Here is a 20955-nt window from a genome sequence, read left to right on the forward strand (position 1 = left end):
TACTTAACAATGACGTTAAATATAATCGCGTATATTAAATATACTAAGTACATGCATTTAATGTTTATCATGAGTCATAACTACAATAAATAAAATAACAACAAATTGATTAAAAATAACTTTTAATATCAAAAATATACACACTGAGTAAAACTATGTATTGTCTGTTATTTTTTTTTGCTTACGTGGTGGTGAGCAAGGAGAATTTCTTTTAACTACTGAATTATCAGTATCGTCATTACTTTCATTGACGTCATTGGCTTCATTATCGTCAGCTTCTGCACTCCCTAATTTCTTACTTCGTTTATTTTGGTTTTTAATTCTCTTGGCAGTCGTTTCATTGGAATTAATCCTTAATAATAAATAAAAATTATGATGATATTTTATAAATATTAAAAATCAATATATAAAAATAAATGATTAAAAATCAAGTAAAAAGATTTTTAAAAAACTTACATGGTGGTAGATTTAGTACCGGGTCCCCAGTAAGACGTGGGATTCAATTGGAACCTCGTCATATGTTTCTGACGTGACATTGGATTCGCTGAAGGATGTAAATCAAACGAAACGTCAGCTGTTGTTGATTCTGCGGATAGGATTGCCAAGGCTGCACTATTTTTGTCCAGTCTATCACGTTTTGCCGGATGAATCTGTCCATTTATATATTATAATTTATCAGTCATTATAAATTATGCTTCAGATAAATAAAAATTTTACATTCATATACATCTACACATACATTTATAAATTCTACATATTTATATGAAGACATAAACGAACCTTTTCCCAAGCACGCACAATATCCCATATCACTTGCATCGGCGCGTCGGTTTTTATCGATAATTTATGCGCATGGGATAGTGATACTTTGTAACCGGCATTCAATATCGCGGATCTAAATTTAATCATCGATGGTGTATCGCATCTCACAATAGACATCTGTAATTTGCGTTATCAATTAATACTCTGATTATGAGAAATTTAAATTATAAATTACTTACTAATCGGTCCAGAACATAGTAAAGTGGAGTTTCTAATTCTTCATCAATGACATTTAATACTCCTTCAAGTCTCTTGATAGTCCCTAGCTCAGTTGGGATTTTATCGATATAATTTATAAGTTTCGAGACAAATAATTTATCATGTAAGGGTCCTATCCATATTGGACCGCCCATCTAAATAAAAATTAGTATATTATGTATCGAGGGAGAGAAGTAGGACATTCTAACCCATGTGTAATTGCCTATGAGCAGACACGAGGATCGGGACGTCCTTAGTTCCTCTATGGTGTGTATAAGATTTTTCACCAGACCCGCACCTGAAAGTTTAAATTTCTGGCTCTGCTGATGGGAAGAATGTCGCATGCGCTAATTTTTATCATTTTGTTTTTTCATGAAGGGAGAGAGCGACTTTCTTTCTTTCTAGACAGGACAGGAATTTAAACTTTAGGCGCAGGTATGGTGAGAAATAATTTTCATGATACCAGCATCGAAACTTAAAGTTTCAGTGTCTCAGAAGCTAATTTCAGTCCAATGCAGCGAATGAATTTTAACAGACGCGTAAATTGTGAATGCCTTCAATCAGCGGGCAGAAACAAACTTGTTTCGTCTCTTGGGAAGAAACAGATAATTTTTCTGCCCGCTGACCGCAGACTTTCGCACTTTAAACTTTAATACTTGTCATCTGTTTAATAGTAATTTCAAACCATTAATTTTATTCACGTAAATGACAGTTCTGACTGTGATTAAGTTTCATAAAAATTACTGTGTATAATAAATAGTATTTATAGCTTTTGGTTAAGGGGGATAGCCACTGTGAAATTTCAAAAAGAAACAAATTTTTTTTTTTTTATTAAATCAGTTTATATCTTAAAAAATATGTATCTAGTTTTATGTGAAAATTCCGAATATTTTTCAAGTTATAGTCATTTTTGTGACAGCGCGTCAACTGACCGTTGCATCGACTAAAAACTTTAAACGCGTTTTTCTCGAAACTACTTTTTTTGAACTGGTCGCATCTGTAATTTGCATAAATATGAACCGATTCACAACTTTTTTTTTTCCATATTCGTCTATTCAGTAGCTAAAGTTGCACGTAGGGGATTTTGAAAATTTTGATTTTTAAGATTTTTTAGGGCTGTTTGAATCCAAAAAAATGAGAAAAAAAACGAAAAAATTTTTAATATGTCGCCATTTTTTTTCAAATTCAAATTTTCAAAATCCCCTACGTGGAACGATAATCACATGCATACAGATTACAACGCGGTTTAGTTTTTTTGTTTCTGATAATCCATTTTTGAGTTAGAGATGAGACCATGGTGGGGGAAATTTTTTTGGTGCTCCACAAAAATGCTTATAACTTTGTAACAACATGATCTTTTTTGATAAAAATTTAGGAGAATTATCTTCAATATATACTTTATAAAACAAAAGAAACCCGATCCCCGAATTCCTTTATTATCCCAGTCAAAAAAATTCCCGAAAATCACCTTTTTTCTCGATCCTCACAGTGGCTATCCCCCTTAATTACAAATTGCAAATGACAATTTACGCTTACGCTAATAGTTGATCACACCCTTGATCTTAAATTAACTTGTTTCTGACTGTCTGCTGACACTGAAACTTAAATTCCAGTGCAGGTAATCATGAAAAATCTAGTGTGTAACTCAGGAAGAAACACGATTTCGACTGCGGGTGATGTCAGCCAACTTCACCCTGGTCTGAAATCGCTTTGTTTCATCCCTTGTCACACAACATACTATTACTCTTGCAATAGACGTTTAGTTAAAATAGAAAAAGACAGAGAACATACATGATGTTTGTGCTTGCAATACTTGCACAGTTGATCAACGGGCGGTGCTGGAGGCATTTTGTGTGCTTTGTTAACTTTGGTACCAAGTGGACCCAGTGTAACACTCTCGCAACCGGTGCACTGGTACACCATTCCTAATTTACTGGTATTGTCTTTACACTTTTTCTGGCCAGTAAAAACTCGTACAAATACTCTGATATAAAAGTCAACGCTTACGGAAAGCAGCGGCTCTATGTAACGGCCATAGCGGCCAGCATGTGCCGCAATATGTTGCAATAATATTCTCAAAGCCTAATATAATTAAAATAAATTAATAAAAGGTAATAATCGATTAAATGTATAAGTGAGTAAGTAAATAATTCTCACTAGTTCATGGCAAGCTTTTGATTTCAATGAAGTAGCTCCATATTTAACGTAACAAGTCTCTGGAGAATTACCAGCCAGTACAGCCATATCCGTTGCTGTAATTAGCAACAAACCGCCGTTGCTCACACACTGGACTGCGCTGTCTAAAAATATTGATGGACAGCCATATGGATCCAGATCGATAGCATCAAAACGTGTTTGTCTTGACTGATACATGAGCATACTAATTATAAATACAAAAATTTAATAATTAATTACTTTTAAATAGTGGTTACTTTAAAACAAAGTAATTACGTGGCATCTTGCTGACTAGCGGTTATCAAATGCTCTACTTTATTGTGAGCAACATTTTTTTTTATACTATCAGCAGCTTTTGCTGATATATCGTTTGCTATTATTTGTTTCAAATACGGCACTTCTTTAGCATAACGTATACTGCGTAAACCAGTTGCTGATAGTGCTTCCAATACTGATATTCCATTCTGTAATAATAAATATATCAAGTGTTCTAGATCAGTGTAATTTATTTTATTCAAAATTACGAGCGATTGTGAAAATTAATTTTGTGGAGTTACGAAAGTAAACCTTTGGTATCATCAGATAAATTTTAATGATGAATAATTTGTGTCTGTGGTGTTATGAAATAATTGAATTACAAAATTATGGAGAATTAAATAAACAATGAAAAATATTATGACGTAATTGTGATAAAAGAAAAATTTAATTGACAAAATATAAGAAAATTTGATTATTAAAAATTTTAATTCTTTAAAAAAATATTACAGTCAATTACTGTAATTAAAAAGTTTACCTCAATTTTAATTCCTGGATTTATATCTCCAGTATCAACTTCTGTAGAATTTATTTCAGCTGCTTCTGTTTTCTTTTTTAAATTTTCTTCATATTTATCTTTCGCAAACAAACTTAGTACCGCAATGCTGTTAATTAATTTAAACATTATTAATAAATAACAAGTAACAAATAAAAATATATAATTTTGCAACATACCTGAGATCACGATTAAATTCCTGTACTGGATTATAAAAAACATTTGTCTCAGAAACTAAAATTTCGGCTTTGCCTTCAGTTATTTTGCCACTGGAAACTTTTATAGAATTTTCCATTTTTAAAAGTAAAATAAATACTTTTGACAACTAAAATATTTTATTTTTCCATTTTAGGAACCAGGGTAACAACGTGGAATGTTTAGGTTAAAATTTACAAGCAACATCACAGCTGTCATGTCATGTGACAACTCCATTGCATGATTCAAAGTCACGTGGTCTAGAATAAATAAATTTGATTGGTAAGTCAAGAATTTTTGACCAATCGTATTTATAAAAAATTTACCGCTCATAGTCCATATGACAGTTCTCCAATATTTTCAATTATTTAGAATAATTTGATATTTTATAAATTTAAAAAGAAAAAAAAACAAATTAATAAAAAATTATTTTCTTTTAATATTAGTGCTTTCTATTTTTAAAAAACTTTCAATGACAACTGTCATAAATGTATCAAAAATTGATCAATTAATAAAAAAATAATTAAAGCATTAATTAAAAAAGAAACAATTTCGCTGATGGATTTTTAAAAAAATTACTTACAGTTGATACTAATTGGGAATTAAACGAAATTTGGAAAATAAATTTCAGTAAGATCTTTGTTATTTTATAATTCAAATTTTCCAATTTTACTTAACTTCTAATTGATAATAACTGTACACAGTTGAAAATTTTGTGTTCTTATGTATAAAAATTCAATGGTTATATATTTTGAGCCAATTATTTGACACCATTAAGTGTAAATTTAACTAAAGAAAGTGTTATCTGATCTCAACAAGTTTTAAACTTGTATTAATGTTTGACACAAGTAAAATGTGTTAAATTAATACAAAAAATTGCGTGGACCGTTTGGGACATGTAATTTGTGTTTAATTTAACACAAATTTTTCAACTGTGTAAGTTATTTTTTTAAAATTCTATAATTTCAGTCAATTGATAAAATTTTGATACACTTATGACTGGAGTCATTGAAGATTTTTAAAAAGTGTGGGACATTTTAAAATGGCCTTAGTACAATTCATTTTTTTATTCCAATAAATTATTAATTTTAATACTCACCGACAGATGTGTTTTATACTCTTGTATGTATTTATATATTTATACACATATGCATGTATGAAGTATATTGAATTTGGGAGGTCTTCTATTTACCGCCGTTTTCGAAATTCCTCATCAAGTCTGATATATTTTTAGAGAAGACATTCCCAGTATAATAAAACAAAAACAAAACTCGAGACTCAGACAAGACACAGGAGGGCACGTAGGAAAATAAAACAAATATAATAACTTTGGTTTGTATAATAAGAAAAGGGTGGTTGTGAATAAGAGAACGAGAACCAGAACCAGAACCAGACCCAGACGAACTTTAACTCAGTTTCAGAATCAACATCGCGCAATATTAAACTTTACCGCAATTGCTCTTTAGCTTAAAGTATTTTTATTTTTCCTCCTTTAAATATTATTTCATTTTTCATATTCTTTTACCATAACATTTAGTGTCTTTGCATCACCAATGAATCCAGTTCACCAGTTCAGTTAGAAATTTAATTTCACCTAGATCTCAAGACAAGGATATTTAAGTACAAGTACATCCAAGAGTTTACAAAATGCTCTTAACATTTAGAATCTTTGACACGATAAATGTCGTCTTGATATTTATTGTCACCACTTATTTGCAACTTTTGTGTCACTCGGTGAGTAATTGTTAAACTTATATGTACATACTTATATTTATTTACTAACACTCTTATATATTTATTATATTTATGGAGAATACCAATTTAATAGTCCCGCCGGTAGCATTTGTCCAAAAATAACCGGCTATAAATGTTGGGCGTCTTGGTCTCATATAAAATATCAAATATTAAATATTAATATTTTATCAAACAGGAGCTCAATCAGTCGGGATTAAAAAATCTAACGGATAATCCGGAAAAAAATTCGTCGCAAAGTTTACTGAGATCCAGCGAATTTAAAAAAATATACAAACATCAAAGGCAGAGTATTAAAGTCAGGAAAAGATTAAACGGGGGTAATTATAGAAATTGGAGTAAATGGTCGCCTTGTACTAAATCATGTACGACGCAGCGTCAAAGGTAATTATCATAAAATATAAAAATAAATATTCATTTTCACATGACAACCATTAATTTGTTTTGTTAAACAGATGGTGTAAAGAACCAGGTACTTGTGATCGTGACGTTATAAGAGAAACTGCTTACTGTTATGTAAAAGGAAGCTTCTGTCAGAAGTGGATCTACCGAAAAGTCCGCAAAGGACAAAAAAAGTATCCAGACTCTGGTAATTGCAGTAGTATTTTATTTTAATTATCTTTTTTTTTTTTATTTGAAAAAAATTATTATCAAGTTAATTTGTAGGTGCAGTTACTAATGATCTATTAGATGAGCTGCAATCAAGCTCGGGCACAATAAATAATTATAATTACAATTATAATAACTTTAATGATGATAACAATAATTGGAGATGCGGGGTCACTGATCAAGAGAAACACAAGTTATCGTATTTATTGAGGATAATTGGTGGACATCCGGCAGTGGCTGGCAACTGGCCTTGGCAAGTCGCTATCCTTAATCGATATCGGGTACTAACAGAAACCAGTCATACAATAAAATAAATTTATAATTATTGTAATTATACTTGCAATTGTAATAACAGCAACAATTACAGTATAAATATGAATTTACTTCAGGAGGCATTCTGCGGCGGGACTTTGGTATCTCCAAAGTGGGTACTTACGGCAGCGCACTGCATTCGCAAGCACATTTACGTTCGCATTGGCGAGCACGATCTAACGGTAAAAGAAGGAACGGAGCTTGAGTTTATAATAGACTCATCTTTATCGGTGAAAATTCACCCAGACTACGACACTGATACGGTTGACAATGATGTAGCACTTATTAGTTTGCCTTACTCATTAAATCCATCAGCCTCGCGCGGCATCGCTTGTTTGCCTTCTCCTAATCAGCCACTTCCTGTTAATCAACTCTGCACAATTATCGGCTGGGGAAAATCTAAAACAACAGACAACTTCGGCACTGAAGTTCTGCACGAAGCCCGTGTTAGTATAAAAATATATTTATAATTTATAATTTTCTATTTTTTAGAAAAATAAAATACAAGTTAAAAGTTCTCACATTAATTTGTAGCCCGTAATTACCGAGAAAAGTATTCTTAGACAATTATTATTGTAATGTGTATACTTAGAGTTAATTAAAATTTTAGATACCCATTGTCTCGTCCGAAGCCTGCAGAAATATGTACGAGGACTATAAAATAACCAATAATATGTTTTGCGCGGGATATCATCGCGGTAGAATGGATTCCTGTGCGGGTGACAGCGGGGGCCCGCTTCTCTGCAGAGACCTCAGTAGGCCTAATCATCCTTGGACGATTTTCGGCATCACGAGTTTCGGTGAAGGCTGTGGCAAACGCGGTAAATTTGGTATTTATGCCAAATTGACAAACTACATCAACTGGATTGCTACTGTCATGAAGGATTCTTAATAAATATATATATATATATATATATATATAGATATAAATATATATATAAGCACAACAGAATCCTGTCTCTTAATCAATGGCTCCATCGTCCGTGGTATTTACCAACAATTATATATCCAATATTTTATTTATTTTATTTTAAACTTACAGTGACAGAGTCTTTAAAGTGACATATGTATTAGGTCTCAATTGTGACATACAAAAAGATTAAAAAACAAATACACAACAAAAAATAAACTGTGAATTAATGACCTCAATGCTTACAATTAACAGAACGAAATGTGTGACTTAATTCAGTATAAAATTATTTAAGAATGAAGATTAAACTTATGATAAATGAATTTTAAATTTGAAGGATAAAAATGAATCAGACCAGCGCAATTTTGCAAAAAATTAATAATAAATAACGTGCTCAGTTGAATTTACATTTTGAAAAGTCCATCTCAGGATGTTGTTGCATAAACCTAAAATAGAAAGTTCAAATTTTATTGGCATTAATAATTGTTTGTTAGTGTGTTGCATTTTATGTTTATTATCAAAGATGTTATCCAACAAAACTCAACGTACTTTTTAATGACATCTTGCTTTTTCTGTTCATCAGATGTCGGCAACCCGAGTTCCTTTTGCCGCTGATCGTACATCATCTTCTCAACGAGTCCACGTGTCTCTCCGTCAAGATCTGAGAGTTTGCTCGGCTCTGGATTTACTTTCTTAGTGCTTATTTCCGGATCACTTGTGACAATATGTGCCCACCATTGCATTTTATTAACCTTTATCACCAAAGATCAAAGTTCAATTTAGTTTAAAAATATACAATAGCATTAATATTAATAATAATATTAGTTATCTATATTATTAAGAGTAAGGAAAATTTTGTTCCAACCATATCTATATCTATATCATCGAAAAGGTTTTGATTTGAATTTTTGCCTTTTCGTAGTTTAAGGCCATTCTCAGACAGTGCCCCCCACGTATTAAAAATTTTCAATGACTTTCAAATGTCATAAGCGTATCAAAATTTTATCAATTAATTTAAAAATATTACTGCCCTGTCTAAGAATGCCTTTAAACTCTTTTTAGTTGCCAAGCGTCAAGATAAATCAATTTATATATCATTCGAATTACATTTAAATTACGCGGGAAAAAGTCGATCGTATTTATTTTCTTTAAATAATTTAATATTTTAATTACTCTGTCAATGAATGACTGAGTATATATATAATTAAGAGAGAATAAGAAAAATTTAGTCCGTGCCAGTCTTCTATAATAAAAATTTAAAATTTGACCGCGTAAATTTTTTTTTAAGAATCCCCTGATTATACAATCATCGAAATTAATAAGTTTGCAAATTAATCATGAGATTGGTCTTACTAAATATCAATGATAATAAAAATAAACAGATATTCCAAAGTAGAGATTTTAATAAACAAAATTCAAATCATTAATAAATTTAGCAGTAATACTTGGGCAGTGACGTAATGACTGTAGGTTCCTCATAAATATTATAACAACAATTGATAGTTTATATAATTGTTTTCATACCTTCTCCAAGTTTATGAGTAAAATTTTTCCATCCTCAATGACCCAAGTGGATTCCTCAAGTTTAACTTCATGCGGAAAATCGCCGTCTATAATTGGCGGCTGACCTTTAATACCACAAGTAAGATGTTTTTTTGTAATTACCACTTTAACATCTTTGGGCCTGGCGACAAAGTTGACCTTAAGTGGCACTCTTACCTAGATTTAAGTAACAACAAAAAAAAAATAAATTACCATTAATACTACTCATGTATCACATAAATTTAAGTGCAGCTAAAAAAAAAATATACATATTAATAATAGTATAAAATGACTTGCAATATTTAGAAAAAAAATTCCATTCCGATTGTGTCAATTTGATAAATAAGACAGACAAGATAAAGTATAAATAAAACAAAAACAAAAAACTATACTGGGAACGGAGAAATTATGGCCATGAAAGATCGAGTGAAAAAATTTGTTAAAAAATATAATCACACATTCATATCCAGGTAGAATAATAATAACAGTAATAATGATAAATTATATACGATATTACAGAAAATTCTGCACGTGTGAGTTGATGGTTTGATGCATTCTTCGATTCAACACCGTGTTATGTATTGTCTTAGACAGTGATTTGTGTCCACGATGACGACATATTCTTGTACATACTGACGGTGCTGATGCAGTATTTGCGTTAACGCTCGTCATTGAATCATAAAAAGGGCCAAGGGTAAGAAACATGTGCGTATTAAGGATAAGTTAAAAGCATTTAAAGACACATTACTTTTTGCATACGTTTATCCCCCATATGTAACTGTAATTTACATATATATGAATAAATAATTTAAACGTATGTACAATAAAAAAAAAAGTACGGGTATAAGCGAGCACTTTTATTGCTCTTTGTCATGAATTTTAGCGCGAGTAATTTAAATACGTCAAAATCACGTCTCGCAATAACATTTATAACATGTCTTACATCTCGTACATTATTTAATATATTTAAATAATCGTCACCACTTATGCAGTAGATTATTTTACAGTTACATGTCTCATTACTTAATAATACTCAACACCCAGAGATCAGCATTAAGTATTAAAGTAACTGCTAATAAAAAAAATAACCAACGAGATAACATCGTTATAAAAGGTTTTACTAAAAAAATACTTAATGTAGTCGGGATTAAACTGATGACGATGACGATGTCATGTTGTTGATGATCACCATCATCATGATGACGACGATGACCAAGAGCACGTTGATTAATTTATTTTAAAATAAAATATCTCTGAACGGTTACGGCACAACCGATACGATGGAAATATAATAACGTGTTTTTTTCTGGTCGACAAACAGAATAGAACCGAATTCCATGTGAATTACGTCGGGATTTACGCTCGCGTGAGAGATGGACCGGTTCCTTATTGTTATTATCATTATTATTACTAGTTTTTTTTATTTTTAAGGTACAGCAGGTACACTAAAGAGGATTGGAAACGGAATCAAAAATCGGCGCCAGTCTGCCATCACGGCAAAACCGTGAGCAGGTCAAAGAACGACCTTGCTTTTCCCCTGCCCTCTTCTCTTCCCAGCTCAAGATACACGACTACGGCCTGCGGACAATTTTTAACGTCCTTGTCATCTGTTTCTTTCACGCAACGCTGATTCTGTATGATGCCTCTCATCCTTTCTCATCCCCGAACTTGCCGGTACTCAAAAAAAAAATATATATATATATTTCATTATCATTTATTCCTCTGCTTGGATCAGGTAAATAAAATCTAACAACGGGTATTAGAAATTTTAATTCAGGAGGGCAATATAGACAATAGCGCCTGGAGATTTTTTTAAAATGCCGCTACATGGCAATTATTTATACAAACGTTAAATTACCGTCCATGTATAAATATATACATGTATTGAGGAATGTGACAAGCTAGGATAGTTACATTACTAGTTTATCTTTTTATTTTTTACGCTCCTGCTGCTGCGATTAACCTCCTTTTGTTATGACGTCAGTTTTTGATAGTTATTGGCGAAACACCCACACTCTCTAGACGAATTACCTTTACTCTAGTGAAACAACAAATATATAACAGACTAAATATATATAAATAATATATGCATACATAATAGGCATCAAAAAATAAACATACTCCGAAGTAAAAACAAGAATAAATTACTTGGTGAATATTTATGTTAATGTTTATGTTTATTATTATTATTATTATTAAACAAAACAGAAATTAGGAACTAGATTGTAAGCAAGAGTTAAGGACGCTCAATTAAATAGCCTCTCGCGTCAAGTACACGTTTCTTATTGCCTTTTACTTTTTGTCTGTATATATAAAAGCTAGCTCGTAGTTACAAGATATCGTTGTCTTGATTCTTTGCTCAATGTTTCAAATATTATTTTTTTAATACGATTAATTGTAATAATAGAAATTATACATTTAAACAGTTGCATTAAATATGATATGATACTGAATTAGCCGTCTAATAATTTTTGAATTTTTTTAAAACCACTAAACTAAAAAAAAAAATTATTTCAGAAAATTGCACTTGTAGTTTTTTTAATTTTCTACATGTGCATATTTTTAGTTTTGTTTTTTAAATTAAATAGTTGAAAAAAGAAATTCGAAAACTGGTAATTGTCTGCCAATTCCAAAATCATGATACTGAAATTAGCCATGATCCTGAAGTTAACAGATAGTTAATAATTTTTTGATTTTTTTTTTTTAACAAATTAATTACAAAAAAATAAAAACTAAAAATATGCACATGTAAAAAATTTTAAATACTATAGGTGCAATTTCTTCAAATGTATTTTTTTTTATAAATTATTGTTTAAAAAAAAATTCAAAAATGATTGGACGTCGGCTAACTTCAGGATCATAAATTAGCCAGGGTCTAATATTTTTTGAATTTTTTTAAAACCAATAAATTGAAAAAAAAAACATTATTTCAAAAAATTGCACTTGTAATTTTTTTAATTTTCTACATATGCATATTTTTTTTTTTTTTTTTATTTAAATGGTTGAAAAAAAAATTCGAAAATTGATAATTTTCTGCCTCCAAAATCAAACTCCAAAATCATGATACTGAAATTAGCCGGGGTCTAATAATTTTTGGAGTTTTTTACAAACGATAAATTTATAAAAAAAAAATATTTTAGAATGTGCATAATTTTTATTTTTTTTTTTTAATTAAATTATTGAAGAAATATTCGAAAAGTATCAATCGTCTGGTACCTTCAAGATCATTGGATTTAAACTATAAAATATTGTAATTTTAAAAAATTTATAGCCTTGAGTGGTAAAAAATTAAATAATGAACACACGTAATGCAAGACATTAGAGAATATACCCGTATATAGATTTACTTTTATAGCGTAAGTCTTATTATCGGTTTAGCAAAAATATTTCATCACTGTAATTTTTTTGTTATATATTAATATGGTTTTTCTCATCATCAAGTGTTAAATTATGAAGATGGTACTTGCGTCATTACATCTCGTCATTAGTATAGACGTTATACATAAAACAGCTGACGGAATACAGCAGAATAGAGTGCACAGGACATAACACGGACTGGTATAGAGCCAGAGCATTTGCTTTCGTAATTTTATTTTTTATATGAAACCGTCGGGTTGCCACCACCATCGGGTTCAGTTGTGTAGATTTGTTTTATTTTATCGATTCAGATCCTGGTTGAGTATTCTCCTACAAGGTCGCAGCAACTACGTGCCGGAGATCATTCGTCTTTGTGTGCCACCAGCTAACACGACACAATGAGAGCCGAGATATCAATAGAGTAATTTAATACGGGTTATTAAATGAAGGAAATTTTTTTTAACACGGCTCCTATGCGCCTTCAATACGACGAAGATGATGAAAGAAAAAATTCCATAAAAAAATAAATTTCCCTTCTTTTCTTATTCTCGGACTCTTAATCCGAACCTCCGGTTTCTCTTCAGATGGCTGAGTCAAAATATCAATCGCCGGAAATACCCATTGCTCTGACCTTCCCGCCAGCGGTTTTTACACTTTTACTCTTTTATTATTTATTTTCATAAACTTTTTAACTTATAAATCTCAAATGATTTACGATAAATATCAAGAATTACTGAAAAAAAATCAAATTAAAAATAGCTGAGATAAAAAATAACATAAATAAAAGTGATCTTTGTAGGAATGTGGGAAAAAATAAGTGACCTGAGTTACAAAAAAAAAAAAAAATAATGCAAGCATTTCGCTGGTTTTTCAAGGTTCTGGTATTTCTTTGTTACCACAGATTGCTGGCCACAATTATTGTCACCGCAGCTTAGCCATTAAATTATAAACGACCATCAGTCTGCATAATTAGCTTCCGTAAAAAATATTAATGGTGGAAAAAGTTGAAGTATTAAGTTTAGCTTTAGCTGAAACCCGCCAGATCCGCGACTAAATTGTCCAACAAAATTTAAAAAAATACCGGTGCGTGCTGAGGCTGACGCAAGTATCAAGATATTGATAAAATATTATGCGAGTTATGTTAATAATCAATGCAAAACCTCTCGTAATAATATTGCGAATTAGCATAAGCAATGCGAGTAGAAATGTTAACAATAACCATATTCTGGACCGTTGAGTCACTTGACAGCTTCAAGGCCCGGCCTTGTCTGCCTATGACAGTTAAAAACTCTTCCGTGTTATACTTGCATACATTCATCTTTCTCTCTCTATATACATACATATTAAAGATAACTATAAATATATAAATACCCACGAGAATTATTCATCCATAATTTAAATCCTTGCGATTACGTAAGTCGGCGATCGAATACAAATTGGCATTAAAAAATCGCAACATAAAATATAAATTAGACCCGTATCGGATTTACAAATTCAGTAGCAGGAGCAAAAGTACGATAAACTATTTGGCTGATCACATGTTAATAACAATCGGTTATACTAGGTCGGGATGCTTCGGTTCTCTGATAGTCTGCGGGCGTCGGCTGACTATACATGCGAGCCTTTCACTTTTCTTATCTCACGCGCAATAATGCTGCTGGAACTGCCGCCTTCACCAGCACAAGCATCACAAGTAAGCAACACACGGTAACTTCACGAGCATCTACAATCACCGGCATGACAACAGCCAGAGCTACAACAACAACAACAACATCAACATCAACATCAATATCAACAGCTACATCAACATCTACAGCTGCTACTTGTATATATCATCAAGAGTCTGCTTACGTTGTCTCTCCTCTACTTGTACTGTTTAAATATATATAAAATATAAGAGTGAGTGTTTCTTCAACATCTCACAATAAACCGGCACACCAAAGCGGTTTGCCTTCGGCGTTCTTCATCAGCACACACGCACACACACACATTTAGTGTTCCTATAATATAAAAAGTATAGAGCTACAGCATTGCGAACTCAACGCATTTAATGAAATCGGTTATGCTACGAGTTGATGTTGATGATGTTGGTGCTGATGATGAAGATGACGGTCACACGAAAATGCTGTGTGAAACATAAAACATTTAAGTATAAATACTTTTATTTAATCATACTTATAGTCATAACTATGCCTGTATAAATATAATGGGAATGCCACCGACGTGCATATTCATTTAAATCTACAGTATTACCAGTTACGAGGGTTTTAATAAATAATTTAAAATAATTATTTTAAATATTGCAAGATCCAGAGATAGATGCAAGACTAGTACATGGGAGACTGGAGATCCAGAGGCCCGAGGTATCCTAGCGTGATGGCAAATGAGAAGGACCTTGACCTGGGATCTAGATTAATCTCAAATAAAAATATAAGTAAATGCCAGAGTTTATCATTATGTTTTAATTAAATTACTCTTAATGTATTCACTATTGAGCAACGTAACGATATTTCGTTTTTATGCAGCTTTATTTAGCCCAGTCGGAGCTCTGCTTGTTTATTTGTTATTTCAAATTAATGACTTGCGTGACTTGATAAAAGGTCCTGTCAGTCGGTACACACAATATACAATTGATCTGATTGTACAGACAAAAACCGGGCATTAATTTCAAATGAATTATGACAGGATGGCTATAGACCAGACAAGACTTCCGCGGTTCGCTAAAGGATCTTTGTTACTTTTATCAAAACCTATATGTTGGCTGCTATATATGTACAGTTGCCTTATAGCTCTTGTGTATATGTAGGACCGCTCGCAATTCCCATATATACTTGAACTGCCAATTGAGATAGATGTAGTTTGTTGTATTAAAACTCGACCTCGCCTCAAATCTCCTCTCTCTTTTAACAATCTCGAAATCTTTTCCGGTTAATTAACAAAAACTTCCACACTCTTTAATTATTACTCATTAATTATTGCTAATTATTTTGTTTTATTGACAAAAAACCTCTGGTTGTATCCAGTGATTTGAATAATCACCTGAGTCGTATGGAAAAATCCAAATTTACTTTTTAGTTTGACGTCCGATCCAGTGAATTAAAAAGATTTAATTAGCTCTCTTATCAGTCACGTCAGTTCATTGGGAAATCTGAATAAATTATGAGTGTAAAAAAAATCTAGCGTGGAGTAAATGTAAAAAATAATAATAAAAATGGCGTTTTATTTCGCCAAGTCCCTTGACTTGAAAAATAGTTAAGTTATAGTAAGATTGTATTGTAGTATATCCGGTATGGTTCGCTGTAGCAAAACGGACGTTTCAGCCTCGTATTTATATACATGCCCCGCTGTACAAAACCACACTAATACTTAATGTTAAGTAAAGTTAAGCGGTGGGAGATACGAAGGTATATAAAACCGGCTGAAGATCGGTAAGAGTCAGTCCAACGACCAGACGCTCTAGTCGCGTGCGCGTGTGTGCGAGAGAGTGAGGAGACTCTTTATAATCGGCATCGAGATCTAGGATCGAGATTCGATAATTTTAAATTGACAATCTACATCCGCGAGAAAACTACACACAGTATAACATTAGTCGCGAGGTGATTCTGTGCACGATTTTCCAATACAAGTTTCATAATCATAACTACCACAAATGTTCATAGTTCATGTCCACATTACGGTCTCTGACTGCGCGAAAGTTTTTATGTAATAATTCGAGTTTTAGCAAATTACCAATTTAACATTGGGTTTTTTTATTTTTTTTTTTTTTATATTGCTCTGGAAAATAATTTTATTTGAACTTGGTGGATAGTCAGCGCACAGAGCACATTACTGTGTGTGTTTTTAAATATTGTCAAGACCGTAGACCAAAGTAAAGTGGTCGGGAGTGTAGACAAGCCGCGAGAAATAATTGGGATAATTATTTAAATTTTTTAAAAAATTACTTTCTGCGGCTGTTTTTACAACCGGCAAAGTTTAAAAAGGAAATATTCATTTTTGCCAAGAGGAAACGACCTTTTATAATAATAAGACAGTTATTATTATTATTGTTGTTATTATTACTGAAGATTTGTGTAAGTTCATTGTACTTTTGAAACAAAATGTCACAGATATACTGTAACTATAATTTAATATGCTCGCGTTCACATAAAGTGTATTATTTTATTTACTTTTATAGACTATATAATATATAGTAAATAAAACGAGATATATATTTCGACACTCACATTTAAACACATGTACACGCACATGTAAATCTAATAATTACTATTTTTTATTATGTGACAGTAATTAAGAAATTAAAAATTATTACGCAATGAATTGCAATTTTTTTTTTTTTTGCTTTCATACACTCACGAGCACGTAATGCTATTGAAAGACTACACGTTACCATTTACTAAATTAATTACATCTTGACGCTAATTTTCAAGTTATAATTAAAATAATAAAAGATTTAATTATCCATTGGTAATTAATTATTAAATTGTCTTCACGGTACTAATTGTTATTATAACTTAGGATTGAATCATGTTGACGACGAGCGAAACGCAACCGACGACGCTTGTGGCAATGACCGATCCAAACTATAAAAATTGGCACATCCCAAGACCTTCTTTGGTTATCGGTAGAGTTGGTGATAAAGAGAGTAGCGACGAGTATTCTGTCCATAATTGGGTCCAGCATCATCATTACAACAATCTCAGCTCAAATTCTGGCAACAATACACCTGCTAAAAATTCATCTTCATCACAGAAGTCAACAGTCAGTGCACACGTAAGTTATTTTATTCCGACAATTAACTTGATAATTTTTTCAAATAAATTACACACCCACGTGTGTAAAATTGTCTACTGGAGCTGAAGGCGAGGCTGGCAAACACGTGCATCGAAAGTTTAAATTCCTGCCCTATTCAGAGGGAAGGAAATCGTTCTTATCTTTTATAAAAAATCAAATGATAAAAATTAGCGCACGCGACATTTTTCCCTTAAACAGAGACAAAAATTTAAACTCCCAGGTGCAGATCTGGTGAAAAATTGTATGCACACCACGGAAGAAGGTAGGACGTGTCTCTGTTTATGGGAATAATGACGCATGCGCTAATTTTTATAATTTGTTTTCCCATGAAAGGACAGAAGGACTTTCTTCCCTCTAAACAGGGCAGGAATTTAAACTTTCAGTGCGGGTGTGGTGAAAATTTTTTCACTGAATGTCCTACTTTCCTCCCTAGGTGTGTAACAAACTGTTACTCATTGTTTTAATTTTCAAATTTAACAGAGTATAGCATCGTCTGGTACTTTGCTATTAACAGCAGCAAATTTAGCAGCAATACATCCGCCAACGATTGTACCACAAAAATCATTGGACACCGTATCAGTAGCAAGTAGTACGCACTTTACAGTCGTCAATGGACTAGGCAGATCCGCGGTTATGTACAAAAAGTCATGGTGTGCAAGACATCAACTGACGGTGCTTGTTTGTACGATGAGTTTTCTTTTTATGGTTGGTCTATTAGCTGGAGTACTTTACATGGAGAGTAAGCATCATTTCAATTACGCTTATATATCCATATCCATATAAATTACAAATACTAATTATTCAATTATTTTACTTTATTGCTACTGCTACTGCTACTGTTTATTTCAATTCTACAACGTATTAATTAAATGTTTTAATTTATTTTATTTTTTTTTGCAGTGAGAGTTCGTGATAAGTATGATTGAATAAATTATTTAAATACCACTGGGAGAGAGAGACAGACGATGTTCAGTTTAAATTACGGCGACAGGGTACTCGTCGATGCCAGTTAACCGACGAATTAAATTTATTATATTTTTTTATATTTAAATCTCCCTCCAATGCATCATTTCTTGGAGGAAAACATGTATTAAATTGAGTGGAAGTGCTGTGTATTTTATAAATAAATTGAGCGGCCATTAAACTGTTTGTTTGTTAGTTTAAATACGCACACTTAGCTGTCAAATAAATAAATTACTGTATAATCCCGCACGTGTGATTTACAGTTTATTTTTAAAAAATCAATTGCTAATTATATGTAAATTTATAAATTGTCGCCTATGAAGCTCTTTGTATCTGTGATACTATTTATCTTGTATTAGTGCGTAAAAGTAAAAAAAAAAAATTTTCTATTTGAATAAAATTTATAAATAAACAATAATTTATAAAATAATAAAGTGTATGAATAAAATGAGATTGTAGATAAAAAAAGTACTTACTTCGACCTCCTGAAGCGTTTGCGTCCATCTGTAGTTGGGCATGTCTGCACCATTTCCACTGTTGGGCTTCAGTTTGCCTTTCTCTGATTCATCTTCTTCTTCGTCATCAATCTCTTTCACTTTTGAATCCTCTGGTTTTTTATCTTCGACGGAGGAATTTTGAGGCTCGCCATTGGCTGCTGCGGTGCTGGGCCCGGGAACTGATGATGAATCAGCTTCGCTCTGTAATAATAAGATTATACTTTTAAAAATCATATTTAATAATAATTTGATATAGTTGGAGATAAAAATAAATACCTTGGGTCTGTTGGTCCACTGAGCTTTGAGTTTATCGGCCATTTCATCAGTTACCTCTTCAATTTTGCAGGAACTATCATCATCCAACATCATCTTGGCAGCCTCCTCTTCCTCTTTTCTTTTTTTCTCTAATTTTTCTTTCCGTCTTCGCTCCTGCTCCGCGCGCTCTTCCTGCTCTCGGTTGTGTTTAGCGATAGCGGTCGCTTGGTGTTTCTTAAATTTACTGTTGACCAACTGGAAATTTAATTAATAAATTAATTGAATGAAAAAACTGATGGTCGCTCCGAAAATTTACCTTTTCAGCAGCACCTTCACCACCTCCGGTATAAAAGTCTGTCTTGCGCGCCAAAAAATTGAAAATCGTGTCCAGCAACTGCGACAAAATAAAATGAAATAAATTAATTGATAGTCAAATTAAAATGAATCGGAGCCAGATAAAATTCTAGAAAGAACTAGAAAGAAATTTTGAGGTTAAAGATACGGAGAAATTTTTATTATTAACAATAAATAATTTAACTTACGTCTTGGACACCTCCTTCATGCTGCTGGGCCATAGCCATCAGCATTCCATCAAACTTTTCGTCCGTTGACATTTTTGAATATTTTTATTAAATTCAATTGCTGTTTATCACCACGAGTATCAATAATATCACGTCACATTTACCACAAACGTTTTATATTTTTTTTTTTTCAACCTTCAACCTAACCATGGCAACCGCTGCAGCAACGCCATCAATCCACTATCGAGTAAAGTAAAATGAGTGTGAATGTAGCAGATGTGAGACAAATTTTTAATTACAAAGTAACGAATTTAACAATTAAAAATAAAAAAAATGCACATACTGATTTTCAAATTCTACAAATGCGCATTTTTTTCTTTTATTTGATTTACATTTAATTCACATATATCAAAATTTAAAAAATTGACAATTGTCAGCTACTTCACACTCATAGATAAATTATGAGTGTGAGTGTAGCAAACATGAGACAATTTATTAATTTGAAATAAGTAAATAAATTAATTAATTGAAATAATAAAAGTGAAAAAAATGCGAGTACGGATTCTGCATTTATCTAAATATGCATTTTTTAATTTTACTCTACTTTATTTTTATTCGTTTATTCTAAAATTAAAAAAATTGACAGTTGTCTGCTACATTCACACTCATGATAAATTTCAAATTATAAATAAATAAATTAGATAATTAAAAAAAGTGCGCATACCGATTTCTAAATTCTATATATGCGCATTTATTCATGTTTATTCGATTTACATTTTCAAAATTATAAAAATTAACAAATGTCTGCTTCATTTCCAATATCCCAATAATGACAATTTATAAATTTTCATGAGCATGAATGTAGATGACAATTGTCAATTTAAAAAATTTTGAACTGTGTGAATTAAATGTAAATCGAGTAAAATAAACAAATGCACATTTACAGAATTTAAAAATCAGTATATGCTTTTTTTTATTTTTACATTTTTAATTGTTTAATTCATTTATTTGTAATTTAAAATTTGTCTCATATCTGCTACATTCACACTCATAAATTTTAAATAAATCAAAATAATGAAATTTAAAAAAATGCGCGTACTAATTTTTCAATTATTATCTAAATGCCCATTTTTAAATTCTTATTTTACTTACATTTTATTTATTTATTCAAAAATTTTAAAAATTGACAACTGTCAGTTACATTCACACTCGTAAACTAATTTAATTTAAAAGAAAGAAATGTAA

General features: G+C 31.5%; 4 protein-coding genes across 6 annotated transcripts in view; 2 read left to right on the forward strand and 2 right to left on the reverse strand.

Moving 5' to 3' along the window:
- Positions 1–7883, forward strand: part of LOC130676409 (serine protease 1-like) — a 32098-nt gene extending 24215 nt beyond the window's left edge. Inside the window, exons 2-8 of one of the 2 annotated variants that reach the window (XM_057482591.1) lie at positions 4359–4483; positions 5739–5935; positions 6132–6337; positions 6409–6542; positions 6620–6843; positions 6952–7320; positions 7485–7883. In XM_057482591.1, the coding sequence (XP_057338574.1) occupies positions 5849–5935; positions 6132–6337; positions 6409–6542; positions 6620–6843; positions 6952–7320; positions 7485–7766 (1302 nt within the window). In that variant the 5' untranslated portion in view covers positions 4359–4483; positions 5739–5848 and the 3' untranslated portion in view covers positions 7767–7883. The remainder of the gene's footprint in view (positions 1–4358; positions 4484–5738; positions 5936–6131; positions 6338–6408; positions 6543–6619; positions 6844–6951; positions 7321–7484) is intronic. The other variant, XM_057482592.1, reaches the window with a different exon arrangement.
- LOC130676407 (tRNA (guanine(26)-N(2))-dimethyltransferase) lies at positions 106–4415 on the reverse strand. Its single transcript, XM_057482588.1, has 9 exons — positions 4186–4415; positions 3989–4115; positions 3472–3659; positions 3178–3400; positions 2812–3102; positions 1002–1175; positions 781–939; positions 457–650; positions 106–352 (listed from the first exon to the last, which is right to left on the reverse strand). The coding sequence occupies exons 1-9, from the start codon at positions 4299–4301 to the stop codon at positions 154–156; spliced, it is 1671 nt and encodes a 556-aa protein (XP_057338571.1). The 5' UTR covers positions 4302–4415; the 3' UTR covers positions 106–153.
- Positions 7884–7932: 49 nt separating the features above from the next.
- LOC130676413 (nuclear migration protein nudC) lies at positions 7933–19932 on the reverse strand. Its single transcript, XM_057482596.1, has 7 exons — positions 19732–19932; positions 19506–19583; positions 19211–19444; positions 18914–19135; positions 9309–9503; positions 8334–8536; positions 7933–8230 (listed from the first exon to the last, which is right to left on the reverse strand). Exons 1-7 carry the CDS (start codon positions 19801–19803, stop codon positions 8179–8181), a joined length of 1056 nt encoding a protein of 351 aa, XP_057338579.1. The 5' UTR covers positions 19804–19932; the 3' UTR covers positions 7933–8178.
- Positions 16133–18900, forward strand: LOC130676419 (uncharacterized). 2 transcript variants are annotated; one of them, XM_057482603.1, is made up of 4 exons: positions 16133–16753; positions 17199–17453; positions 17955–18213; positions 18375–18802. In XM_057482603.1, the coding sequence occupies exons 2-4, from the start codon at positions 17208–17210 to the stop codon at positions 18398–18400; spliced, it is 531 nt and encodes a 176-aa protein (XP_057338586.1). In that variant the 5' UTR covers positions 16133–16753; positions 17199–17207; the 3' UTR covers positions 18401–18802. The 2 variants fall into 2 exon arrangements, with proteins under 2 accessions (XP_057338586.1, XP_057338587.1); XM_057482604.1 differs by lacking the exon at positions 16133–16753 and having other exon boundaries at positions 18375–18900.
- Positions 19933–20955: the final 1023 nt, after the last annotated feature.

The sequence above is a fragment of the Microplitis mediator genome, chromosome 10, assembly GCF_029852145.1.
Source record: "Microplitis mediator isolate UGA2020A chromosome 10, iyMicMedi2.1, whole genome shotgun sequence".
NCBI classification, from domain to species: domain Eukaryota; kingdom Metazoa; phylum Arthropoda; class Insecta; order Hymenoptera; family Braconidae; genus Microplitis; species Microplitis mediator.

Coding starts and splice junctions, on each gene's coding strand:
- LOC130676419 (XM_057482603.1), top strand. CDS start 17,208: ATGTTGACGACGAGCGAAACGCAACCGACGACGCTTGTGGCAATGACC. Junction 17,454..17,954: donor AGTCAACAGTCAGTGCACAC/GTAAGTTATTTT, acceptor CAAATTTAACAG/AGTATAGCATCGTCTGGTAC. Junction 18,214..18,374: donor TGGAGTACTTTACATGGAGA/GTAAGCATCATT, acceptor TTTTTTTTGCAG/TGAGAGTTCGTGATAAGTAT.
- LOC130676407 (XM_057482588.1), bottom strand. CDS start 4,301: ATGGAAAATTCTATAAAAGTTTCCAGTGGCAAAATAACTGAAGGCAAA. Junction 3,660..3,988: donor ATCCAGGAATTAAAATTGAG/GTAAACTTTTTA, acceptor TTATTATTACAG/AATGGAATATCAGTATTGGA. Junction 1,176..2,811: donor ATTGCAAGCACAAACATCAT/GTATGTTCTCTG, acceptor ATTTTTATTTAG/ATGGGCGGTCCAATATGGAT.
- LOC130676413 (XM_057482596.1), bottom strand. CDS start 19,803: ATGTCAACGGACGAAAAGTTTGATGGAATGCTGATGGCTATGGCCCAG. Junction 9,504..18,913: donor AAACGCTTCAGGAGGTCGAA/GTAAGTACTTTT, acceptor ACTTAAATCTAG/GTAAGAGTGCCACTTAAGGT. Junction 8,231..8,333: donor AAGCAAGATGTCATTAAAAA/GTACGTTGAGTT, acceptor TTTCTATTTTAG/GTTTATGCAACAACATCCTG.